Source organism: Thermobia domestica, chromosome 7, assembly GCF_964235325.1.
Source record: "Thermobia domestica chromosome 7, izTheDome1.hap1.1, whole genome shotgun sequence".
Taxonomy (NCBI): domain Eukaryota; kingdom Metazoa; phylum Arthropoda; class Insecta; order Zygentoma; family Lepismatidae; genus Thermobia; species Thermobia domestica.
In genome coordinates this window covers 234,995,695-235,008,247 of record NC_137460.1, presented here as the reverse complement: position 1 = coordinate 235,008,247, position 12,553 = coordinate 234,995,695, and the positions used below count along the sequence as shown (strand labels likewise).

Sequence of the window (12,553 nt, the reverse complement as noted above, 5' to 3'; positions counted from 1 at the left end):
AGTTAATTTTACTAACCACGACTAGTCGGGTGGACATAGAGTTAAGTAATGCATAAGTATAACCATCATATACCACTGAATTATTATTAGAATACTAATAAACCCCACAGAAACATCATGCTAGATTGGTTTTAATTATGGTAAACGTCGCCCCAAAACGAACGAACGATCCTGATTGAATAAGACTTTCTACAGTGGACAGGAGGTAGACAAGCGGACAAAACATGGCTAGGAGCACATTGCGACGAGCCATGATAGTTAATATTCTGACTTACCATAATAATAAAGACAAAGTGACATACCTAATAAAACCCATGTAATCAATTTGCAGTGGAACACCGCTGCGGCTTGGATACCTCAGGCAGAGATTAAAAAGAAAGAACTAGAGAGAGACCATTATGAATTTGCAAAGTTAAATCAGTTGTCACACAACCATAATAAACTAAGAGGACAACACTCTTGACCAATCTGTGCTAGATGGCCAAGCAAACCTTAAACGTGAGAGACGTGCTCGTGGCTTAACAGTAATAATCTCGAAGGATAGTAATGAGCTATGCACTTTATCTTACTTATAGGCTGCTTCTGACATAGCTAAGACTTTGATAAGTACAAATAAATACCTGCAAACCAACATTCTTTAAACGAGCACCAGCAAATCCACATGAGGGTGCAATATGTACACGTTAATTCAACAAATCACGAGAAGTGAAGACAAAAATTCTGTACAAAGCAGAATTATTAGCCGGCTGCGAAGGCGGGCTCTTATAACACAAGGTACTTACCCTTATGGCAGGTATGGGATAAATGTGACGGTAACTCTTTACTTTGGGCAAGGCAGTGATATACTGCCAGTACATATTATTGCCAAGTGAGCGTCAGCGAGTGAAGGCGGGTTAGAGCCCCGCAGGGCACGTTGTTTTATGTCTTTCCTTCTTGGGAACTGTAAATATAATTGCGAGAACCGGTTCAGATTCATTGCTTATTGTCACTGCCTTGCCCAAAGTAAAGACTTGCCAATGTGACTTACTATAATTTTCACAAATGCACTTTCGACACAAGCGAGAAACATTTCCAAAAAGAACACTAATTACACGAGATACACACAAATTACTGCATTAACCACACACATGACACTGAGGCTTGGATAAATTAACCAATCACTACTGCTGGGTTGGTCCCCTGGATTATTTAGCATTGGAGATTAAGTGTAAGAAAATATCTTCATTTCAAACGGTCTATCCCGGGCAGGGAGGAGCTGGTGGCGCATCCACTTCCTGGAGGTCACTGGGCAGTCCGGATGATAAGGTGATGATACACCTATTTAAGATTATAGGCCTGAATCCAACAGGTGAATAGCACGAACATTGGGTTATTACAATAAACTGGAGACTGGGTGCCTTGTCAACGTTCTGAAGAGACGACTGATAAAAATACGTGCAAATAACTCTCACTGACTGAAACTCCACATATAAATAAAATACAAGATTCCACTTCATCTACATGACGTGATGTTACATTTTCAATCTCGTGCGTAGCCAACGAAAATGACTGCTCACATTGATTAAAGGGTTACCTGAGCTTGAGTTGCGGAGCAATAAATTCAAGATTATTATGAAAATACGGTAATCATGCAGCCATACGTACTGTTCACTTGTCTTGTTGAGTTGGCTGCTTCCTGGAGTCCACTCACAGAAAGTTATCTTGTCACTGATGGGTTTACTATACGCTCCTGGTACTTCCATAGTAAATAACTGCACTGATGCAGATTGATAAAACAGACGGAGATGATGCTCAATTATTACATTGCTTCATGGACAGTGTGGATGGGTTGGGGCCCCGCTACTAAGAGCTTAGCTGCACATGATACTATTTAATTCAAGCCGTAAGTTGAAAATGTGTGCTAATACTAACATGATGACTAAACCACTCCACAAGACTGTGCACTGGAAATGTACATATGCTTTTACAACGCTATAAGAGCAAGCTTGGAAAATTCGCACAAACAAGGTCGACTCACGTGGTGAGCTAAGGCGGAAGACTGTTTCCCAACACCATCTAAAAATTGATGCTATTCAAACTAGTTGCACACGAAAAACTATGAGAAATTGTTCCCTAGGTTGCAGAGTAAACTAAAACCATTTTGAATACTACGATGACCACTAATAAGTAAGATGTAACAAAATTATGTTAGCAGGCGAAGATTACTATCACCATTACGTCTTCATGTTCCTGGTTGAGTACCCAGAATCCTTTGCGCGAACCCGCGAACATGATGTTTCAACAGGGTTGCCAAATGCATATATTTACAAGAAGTACATTGTAAGTTATACTAGTGATACAATTGTAGACAAGTTGTATAGGGGCGTTACAACTACACACTGTTATATTGGAAAGAACAGATTATTTACCACTATGACCCATATCTGTCCCACTATGCATTGAGGGTTAATGAATACATCTCGAAAAGGATGCGTTCCTTCATTCCACAATGTACCTTTCTAATTGTGGCAAATCAAGAGCCATTATGCACAAAGACAAAGGCGCGTAGTGCTTCAGAAAATAGTTTTTTTTCCCGAAAGCATGCAATAGTTTTTTTCTCTTTCTTCGAAAACGTACATAGTGGTTGCCGACCAGACAGCTACTGTCACCAGGGCAAATTGAAGATTCACAGGATGAAGACATACTGTAAAATCAATTCATAGTACTACCAGGAGTACGAGCAGAAGCTATCAGAAATGTACGGAAATAATATAAACACGGTCCGCATACATTAAGGCACCGCCACACACCTTAAGATCGTACCTCGCATTTTACAATGATATGAAAGATGCTAGCATATCTTTTAACGAGATACCTCTGAAGCCTCCAGATGCAAACCCAATTTACTTTTGTGGATTAGGGCTGCTTTAAAAATGCTTTTGTCAAGATGCGTGTGATAACTGAGTGGATTCTGAAAAGAGGAATGGAAGGAATGCTTTCTCATAGTTCTCGTACGGAGCTTTCTGCAATGGAAACTACGTTGCAGGGCCAAAGTTCGGAATTAAGGGAAACATATCGAACACTGTCGCAACTGGCGTTATTGATTCAGGTAATTGTTTGGCGAGCATAATTTGGTCACATACACGCGGAGCAATATTTTAGTACTATGTAAATAACCTGCAATATATAATCAAGAAAATAGAGAATCATTTTGGGATACTATTGTGTTCCCAAAATGAAAATGCACCTTATTTGAAAAATCTAAAAAAAAATGTTTTATAGATATAAGAACGCGAAAATGACACTGAAACATTTGAGAAACTGAGTCCCCTGGACGACAACATGAGGGTCTCAAGGGATCTGAGTCCCAGGCTTCGGCGCCTATGCTTCTTGGTATGTACCTTCCTTTAACTTGCAGTTATAAACCCTGTTGTTCGCATTTATTAATCATCAAGTGTAAGAGAATAATATCCACTTCCATATTGTAAATTTGAACATACGCATTTCTTTTTGGAATGGACCAGCAGAGAGTAAGGCGAAAGCAACATTTAAAAATTTGGTTGAAATAATGGACAGAATATAATGATCCGATTGGATCTATTCGATATGTGAACTCCTTCGTGGTTACGCGCCTTTGGCGTGGGAAACCCGGGTTCGATTCCCGGCAGGAGCTCATGTGATTCGGATTCCACGTTAATCAGTAGGTCCCGTCTCATATAGCCTCGCTGCTGAAAGGGACATTAAACTCAAAATCAACTCTATTCAATGTGATTTAGCAGCAATTGAAATCGATTAGCCGTATGAATAAATCGAGGGATTAGGGACAAGTTTAGGTTTCAAGGACCTTGAACAACATTCTGTGTCTGTCTTCGCGAACTTGTGCGTACAGCAATGAAAAGCGAGAAATGTAATAATAATAATAATAATAATAATTTATGTAAATTTCGATTTGAGTTGAAGGAAACCGTTACGAAACGTACGTTGATCTGAGACATTTCACATGTTTGTTACATACCCTCTTTCACAAAATTTGTAGTCGTATGTCGATTACAGCAAGCTAAAAATCAAAAATTGTGTTGAGTTGTCAAATTGATACGTGATGAAATAAAAGAGCTTTTGAAGGAAACACTATATTATATATAGTAATAGTATACAATAAGGAATAGTGTTCTTATTACGTCAATTATTTCACCTGGTCCTGTCTCTGTAGAAGCCCTTTGCAAAGGAATAAACAATTTTGATTTTTGTATAACTACTGATGGTGGTGGATTTAAATTACACATGTCTTATTTTACCACTAGAAACTGTTTGCATTTCATCGTCATGCTAATCTAATCGCTTTTTCGATATCCTTAATTACGGACAAGTGTATATTCTGTAAGCTAGTTGCATTCTTCTGAGAATCAAGAGAAAAATGCGCATCAGTGACTAAAGAAGAAATGGAAGAAATTGTAGTGATGTTTGTTAAGTTGATGTCGAATGTTTATTATTTTATGGTTATTTACTAGAACATAAATAGTAAATTATTAAATACGAAATGGAGTCAGAAAGTCCAGAGTTATTAGAAGAATCCATAAAACAATACGAACAACAACTTTCACAAGTTCAGGCAGCCCTTAGTATTTCAACAGGAAGCGACCGGGATAATTTAATTTCTTTACAATCAAATATTCAAGAATTGATAAACTTAACGAAGGAAAATTTACGTAGTGTGAAAGGAAATAATGTAGTGGATACTGTGAAAGAACCGAATAGTGTTGACATGGACGAAGAGTATGCCTTATTTAAGGCAGAAATTGAAGCAGTGGACCAAACTTCTTCGAAAGAAGGAAATAGTGTTCCTGATGTAGATATTCAAGACGATTTAAATGCTTTGGAAGGAATGAAGTGCCAAGCTCCTCACGGACATCAGTGGGGTCAAACTAGTTATCATAATGCTATTATTTGTGAGGTGGTGGAACGTGATACTAATGTAACAAACATGCAGGAAATACAAGTGAGAGTAATATTTATCAATCCAACACATCGAGAGATGTTACCGTGTCCCTACTTTCTGGAAGGCAATTGCCGCTTTTCTGGTGATAAATGTCATTATTCTCACGGGGAAATCGTTCCACTTTCGTTGTTGAAAGAATACTCGCATCCAGACTTCTCGTTAGTGCGAGATGGAGTAGTGGTATTAGCAAAATATTCCGACAGTCTTTGGCATAGAGCTAAAGTATTAACAGCCAAACCAGATAAATGTGATGTAAAATTTGAGTCCAGTGGAATTATAACGGAAGTTAAATTGCAGGACATTTTACCGCTTCAGAATGATGAGAATTCAACCGGTACAGTAAGCGACAGTGATAGTGATAGTAGTGATTCGGAAGAAGAAACGAAAACGCCAGGACTGGGAAGTGATGCGTTACTAAAAATTTCATCGTCTGCCTTAGGAGACTGGGAGAAGCATACAAAAGGATTTGGATCAAAGCTAATGGCGAAAATGGGTTATATTACAGGAATGGGCTTAGGAAAGAATAGTGAGGGAAGAGTCGATCCCGTGGAAGCACTTGTGTTACCGGCTGGGAAATCTTTGGATCATTGCATGGAGCTAAAAGAGTTCGCTGGTGATGAAAATCTTTTTAAGGCAGATAGAAAATTAAAAATGATTCAAAGGAGGCAGGAAGCCAAACTAAAAATGCAATATGAACGAGCGAAGAAAGATGGGTCAGTGTTTGATTTTATTAATGTGACACTTGGAGGCCAGCAGAGTAGTGATCCGACTGTTCCAACGAAGGAGGTCACTGGTGAAAAAAGCGAATCAAGTTCATCGCGGCAGTTAAATGTGCACAGTTTACAAGTGAGTGAAGATATCAAGAGAGCCGAAAAGGACTTACTGAAGTTAAGGGAAGCGTTGCACAGGCACAAAGATAATCATGTAACCCAAGGAAAAATTAAGGACAAAATAGAGTTCAAAAAGCGAGAACTTGATAGATTAAGAGACTCCGAGAAAAAAATTAGCGAGCAACAAAAAAGTCATAAGGATAAGCAAAAGTTAACTGTATTTTAATCAAATTTACATGTGTAATATAGATGATGGCAAGTATTTACTCTGGCCATTTCATTCATTTTCGGTTCAGTGATCTGTTCTTTCGGTTCTGTGCAATTTATAAAACTGGGTCAAAGTTTCCCTAACCTTAAACTAACCCGTTCGTACCCCTACCCTACTTATCCCTATCTTGCTCTACTTTACCCTAAATTACTACACTATGCCTTTTTAAAGCGGTCCTATTTGTCGATGCGCAACTGGACCATAGGAACCGAAAGACCAAATCACTGAATCGAAAAAAAAATGAATGAAGTGGCCAAAGTTAAGACATCCGTAGATGATTATCACGTACGTAACTGGTTGTTTCTACTGTTGCCTTTAGTGCTGCTGATTGACTGTGCCAGACACTATTGATAAGTAATCACAAGCAGAGCTCGAAAACTTTTGTCACTAGAAAACTAGGAGCCCCAATAATGCAAATCCAATCAGATGCAGATCTTTACGTTATGGCTCTAAATAATAAATTATATGAAAGAATTAACGTGGAGGTCAAGTTTAGGCACATCACTTAAAATAATTGTTGAAAAGTTATAAGGTTATAGTTAAGGAGCCGTACTTCCCATTTAGGGAAGGACGAGAAACGCCATACTTTCAGGAATTATTCATTGACTATCTAGGATGTTAAAAAGTAGGTAACAGACTTGAGTTCTGCCCTTGTACTTAGGGTGTTTTTCTAGGAATATCTCTTTTTTTATATTGTATGGGAATAATAATGTGCCCTTGTACTTAGTGTATGACTATGTGGGGGGAATTTGAAAACACATATCGCATGTCCCGTGCACGTGGATACTTCTTACTGTTGCACTACGTAGAAAAGTTATTCTATTTGGTGTACAGGTAGTAATAGAACACAGAAGAAACGGAGATCACACTGTATTCTCACTCCATGTTGGAGTGTGAATACAACATGATCTGGGTTTGTTGTGTGTTCTATTACCACTTATACATGATATAGAATCATTTCTGTAGGTAGTGCAACAGTAAGATGTATCCTCGTGCACGGGAGATGAAAAGTAGCTGTTCTTAACTATTACCAGTTATAATTCTTTCACTAATATCTCCGCTGCGTGACGTATCATTACCTAGTTGGCATAGATGAAGTTCAAGGGTCACAGAAGTAATTGTTGAAAAATTAAAATTCCTTTATGATTTTCTTATAAATACAGGTCCGGGTATATGGTATAAAAGATAGTGTAAAATCACGAATCATCCTGTGCTAGATGGTCAGCAGAAACTACGAATGCTATCTAAGCGAGTCAGGATAGGGTAAAGCAAGTGGGACCGCGCGTCAGCAATGATGGGTATAGCGTAAGCGAGGGTAGTGAAAGCATGTAAGTTATCCCAATAATATAGTTCCAATTGCACATATAATTGTTTCATACTATAGGCATTACTTAGTTTCTTCCCCAAACCACTTGGTTGTGATTACAGTTCGTTATTTGTAACTGTGATGTCATTTCGGGTTACGTTAGGTTGTTTACAACGGCTCTCCATAAGTCATGGCGCGGACTCTGGAGTCGTCGATGGATGTGGGGTAGATACTACATGCCATCTCACATTAGTAATACTACAGTTGTAAAATAAAATAGTTTTTGTACACTGTGCAGAAGTAGAATACTCCGCCGCGGAAAATAATATCTGACACAATCGTCTTTCTTATGCACTCGCTTATTTTAACAGAGCACTTGTAAGCATTTTATACTAGTAACCGTACAATTATACGGTTCACTCGAGCAAGCAGTTCTACCTAATAGAAATGAAATCTTTCCCACGGTTATGCCGGTTAGCTAAAGGAGACGGTGCTGATGAGTAGTGAATGAAATGGTGGAATGAAGAAAGTGGGAGGAAACGGGAGAACCCCGAGAAAACCCACGCACACGGTGTTTGTCCACCACAAAGTTCCTTTGGCGGGGGCTGGGATCGAACCCGAGACACCTAGCACCAGAGGTGACCGCTCTACCACTGAGCCACCGCGGCCCCGTTCTACTTAATAGAAAATTTATAGGTAAAATAGGATGTGAAATATTTTTCGTGAAGGAATGAGAATAATTACTGTTAGTTCACAGCATATGGAAATTAATTTTGAGTGATAGTGAAAGTATTGTGTGTTCTTCCACTAGCCCTGTTTATGCGTATACCACCGTCGCTGACACGCCTGCTGCCTACGGACGCATCCCCTCTTAGACCCTATGCTGCGCTTCTGCTCTGACCCTGTTAGATAGCATTTGTGTTTTTAGTGGCCACTTAGCAGAAGTTGGTTCTTGTTGTGTGTACTGTATTTTGTGTGCCATACATCCACACTGTATTTATACTGAGCACTCCTGAAGTCAATCTGTAAATAATAATAGAGCTCCTCATTTAGTGTATGATCTGCTAAAAGAAGCGGAAAACTTTAAACTAGCGTGAAAATGTAAAAAATGTGGCAAAATTTGGTAGAACTGTTTTCTCGAGTAATGCCCAATTCTAAACCTGAAATATTGCTGAGCTACTTAATATTTAATTCTACCACCTGCAGAAATTTCTTGCTTATAAACATGTCTTTCCATTCAAAGTACTGAATATTGCGTGTTTTTTGAAATGTGGTATGCCTAAAGTTGATCAGTGTGTGCAGGTTGAGCCGAAAGGTAACAGCAATTGGAGATAATAGGAGTGAAGTTTTAAAAAACACAAATATATGTTCTATCTATGATCATGTCCCGTAGCTTGAGCACTAAAACACGAATCGTTCACTTTCTTGAATGAATGAAGATCCTCTAATGATGAGCTATTTATGTTAAGGTATTTTTAATTCATCCAAGAAATAAAAATCAGAATTAGTAGCAGGTAAAAACGGAATATACTATGTCACAAAAGATCTAAGTGACAGACTTGTGTTTCCAGTTGCCATGGCGATCTTGTGCACCTTGATTTTTCGAGCCCTGATTAAAAAGATAAGGTAAGAGTAGCCACATTACGGAAAAAAAAAATAGTGGTAACAAATTGGATCAATAGGAACCCATTTATGGAATCGTAGAAGGATTTTTTTTTTTTAATTTATAAAACATGAATGCTGTTACCTCTAATTTGTGTTTGGAAGTTATTTGATGAAGTAAAACTGTAAATACTGGTCATTGTAATTTATGTTTCTCGAAAATTATACTAAAACTTACAGTACTTTTAGAATGCACTTAGTCAATGTCTCAATCCTTGTGAGCGTTTAGCTTGACAACGCTATCTTAGCATTTTATTAAGTAACAACACTGATTTAACTGGTTCGCAGATTTTAATACTGACACCTGGCGTCTGCTAGTAATCTACTTTTGTATTTTCGAGGAACGTAAAGTTGCGAAGTAGGCTTTTTAACAGCACTGGACAGGACCTTTCACTCAAAGCTAGTCCAGTAGTTTTGAGTAGTTGTCACTAATTGTGGTAGATACGTCTGATAGGCCATTTGATACACAAATACTGTAAATAGAAGCTAAATTTAAGATTATAACTAGATGAATTCATGTGTAATATTCTATAAAATACAGTCACTTAATGTTGCGACTAAATTATTTTTGTGACCTTAATAAAGTACCTAATAGTTTTAGCGTGGACGAAGAGTATGTCTTATTGAAGGTACGGGATTAAATTTCTTTAAAAGAACAGTATGTGAATGTTTTGATGTGGATATTAGATACGATTTAAATATATTGGATCAAAACTATCATGTTCCTCAGGAATAAAGTTTCGTGTCATATTGAGCGATCCCAAATTTCACTGTTTCTGATCGACAGATTTTAATTAAAGCCTGTGACAAACTTTTTGGCATTTCAGCTAAACGAATAAAACTCAAGCTCTGGCGTGACGTTGCTAAGTGGTAAAGAGGTGTGGCCATGGCTAAGCAGCCAAACTACAGCGCGATCAGGTGACAGGGGATAGACGTGGGTGTGTACAAAGTAAATGTGGCAATACCGCTGGCCTCTCATTTGCTAGCAGCATTTAAAGGGAACTTGGAGCGCCGCCTTCAAATGCCAAGATGTTTTATTATAAAGAACGAACGCCTGTTTACGATTAACGAGTAAGTTAATTTGAGATGATAAATGTCATATAGATGAACCATATCCATTTGCGTCTACACTATCTTGCACACAGTTCACCAGTTGCGCCACCTGTTCAGTGTAGTTTGATAGTTTCACGTCTTACTCCCTTCAGAAAAGTATTCGTACACCATAATTTTGCTCCTAGTAAAGATATCTGCCAAGCACTCTCAGTACGAATACTCTTGCATTGGTGCTTCAGAAGGTTGCTGACAGAAGTATCAGTCTATTTCTCGGCCTTCGTTCACCACAAACAAAAGATAGTAAAAGGTAAGATGGAGCACAAAGGAAAAGAAACAATGAAGAATGAAAGAAAACTTATCATCAGGGTTCACAATCAGACTAAACAATGTCTGAAATATCTGAAATCATGGAACGACTTCCCTCAATAATGCAGTTGATATTAGATAGGTTCAGCGTTACGAACTTAATTAAAAACGAACGTAGGAGTGGTCGCCCACAAAAACTATCAAATAGATACAAGAACATAATAATAATACTATCAAAATTAACCGAATAGTAAGTGTCCCTCAGCTTGCAAATGAGCTGCAGAGACGACGAGTAAAGGTACCATTGGCTACAGTGAGGAATGCGTTGAAAACAGTATGCTATAATTGCCATGTTTCAAGAAACAAAACTTGGACCATTAACAGTAATCGCAAGAAGCACCTAGAATTCACTCTGAAGAGGGTAAGAAAGCCTTTTGATATTTGAAACAGTTATTTTCATCAACAAGAGTTAAGTACAACTTGTTTGGGTGAAATGGGAGAAAAACTATGCGAAGAATGAAGAGAACCGAGATCGATCCCCAAAAATCGTATTCCCATAACGAAACTTGCTGGACGTTATATTCTTGTTTAGCAGTCAATGAGTGCTGTTGGAGTCGGGAACTTGTCTTTTGTAAAAGGAACGATGAACCAAAGAAACTATCTCAATATTTTGAATGAGAATCTTCGACAAAGAACTGCAAAAATGAGTTCCAATAATGACTTCGTATTTTTGCACATTAAGGATCCAAAACATACTACACACAATACTAGGATGTGGGTATTAATGATATACCCAAACAAGGAGATATCAATTCCATAGAGCATTTATGGGAAGTTTTTGACCAAAAAAATAAGACAGGGTTATTTGTAACAAAGTCGTTCTCAAAAATGCTTTATTGGAAGAATATGACAATACTTCACCTAAAAGTACGACAAACGTACTCATTCCTATTTACAGAAGACTTCAGGCAATTATAGCTGCTAAAAGGAACCTTATGAAGTATTAATCAATTGAAAAATGATGTTATTATTACTATCCTTTTCTTGAATATGTCACTTGTACAAATACTTTTTTTTCCGTACAATTCGAGAATTGTTTTGTTTTAATTTTTTGTTCAGAGAGAAAATAGCTTTTATTTAAAAGTCACTTCGTTAATATGTTCATAGATGTATCCACTAATACACGTAACTTTTATCATCTACTTTACATCCTTGATATGACTAGTATCATTGAAACTATAGGAAACGGGACTGTGCGAATAATTTTACGAGTCACTATATAAATTGTGACAACGAAACAATAGAAACCCAATGAAAGACTTTAATATAAATTTGGGATGGGAATCGTGTCATTCTGACCAATGATTTGTTAGGATTCGTATCCTCTACTCCAATGCATTAAGTTGAATTTTGAGTTTATAATTTAATGTTGTCTCAATATAGCGAGAAGATTAGTGTACGTGGTGTTGATTTGATGGTCAGGATTTACCCTGAGATAATTAAGTTATGCTTGAATTGAGATGTAGCAGTTTGCTGTAGAAAGAGGCAACATTGATGGGAGTCAATTTTCTGACCACATATTACGATCGAAAAGATGCTGTCTTAAAATGTACGTCCACGTCAGCCTTGTAGACAATGCTTTCTACTGAAACTCTGGACATATTAACAGATTGAAGGAAGAAAAATAAATAAATAATTTCCAAGAAAGAAAAAAATATTCAATACATAAGTTTCTATGAATCTACTGGTATTGATATATTTTTTTTTTTGTTCGTTAGGTAAGGTTTGATTTTTTTTAACGAGCTAAACGTAACCAAAGATGCGTAGACAACTAGTTAATGTTCTTAGTAAGAAAGAGCTTACCTGGAAATTAAAAAATTTCATTTGATATCGTAACGAACACTACTCCCTTAATTACGAGTGCAACTCGTAAATATTTTTAATTTCAGATTTTTCCACTACATAGTGTTTATGGTATTATCAACATTTCGTATTCGACTGCATTTTCAAACAAGGCAGAAGGTAAAAGTATAATGGATAAACAAATTTCGATATGTAGAGGAAGAACTTAATATGTATGAGCACGAAGAACCATCGATTTGATAAAAGACAGCAGTTGTTGCCATCAAAACAGTTAATAAAATATTACTCAA

The 12,553-nt window shown here is 37.4% G+C and overlaps 1 protein-coding gene across 1 annotated transcript; it reads left to right on the top strand.

The window, feature by feature from the left end:
- Positions 1-4,393: 4,393 nt before the first annotated feature.
- Positions 4,394-10,693, top strand: LOC145690757 (zinc finger CCCH-type with G patch domain-containing protein). The gene has a single exon (XM_081765975.1). It carries the CDS (start codon positions 4,517-4,519, stop codon positions 6,029-6,031), a length of 1,515 nt encoding a protein of 504 aa, XP_081622101.1. The 5' UTR covers positions 4,394-4,516; the 3' UTR covers positions 6,032-10,693.
- The last annotated feature ends 1,860 nt before the right edge of the window (positions 10,694-12,553 follow it).

What these genes read in the sequence shown, in the direction of transcription:
- LOC145690757 (XM_081765975.1), top strand. Translation starts at nt 4,517, where the DNA reads ATGGAGTCAGAAAGTCCAGAGTTATTAGAAGAATCCATAAAACAATAC.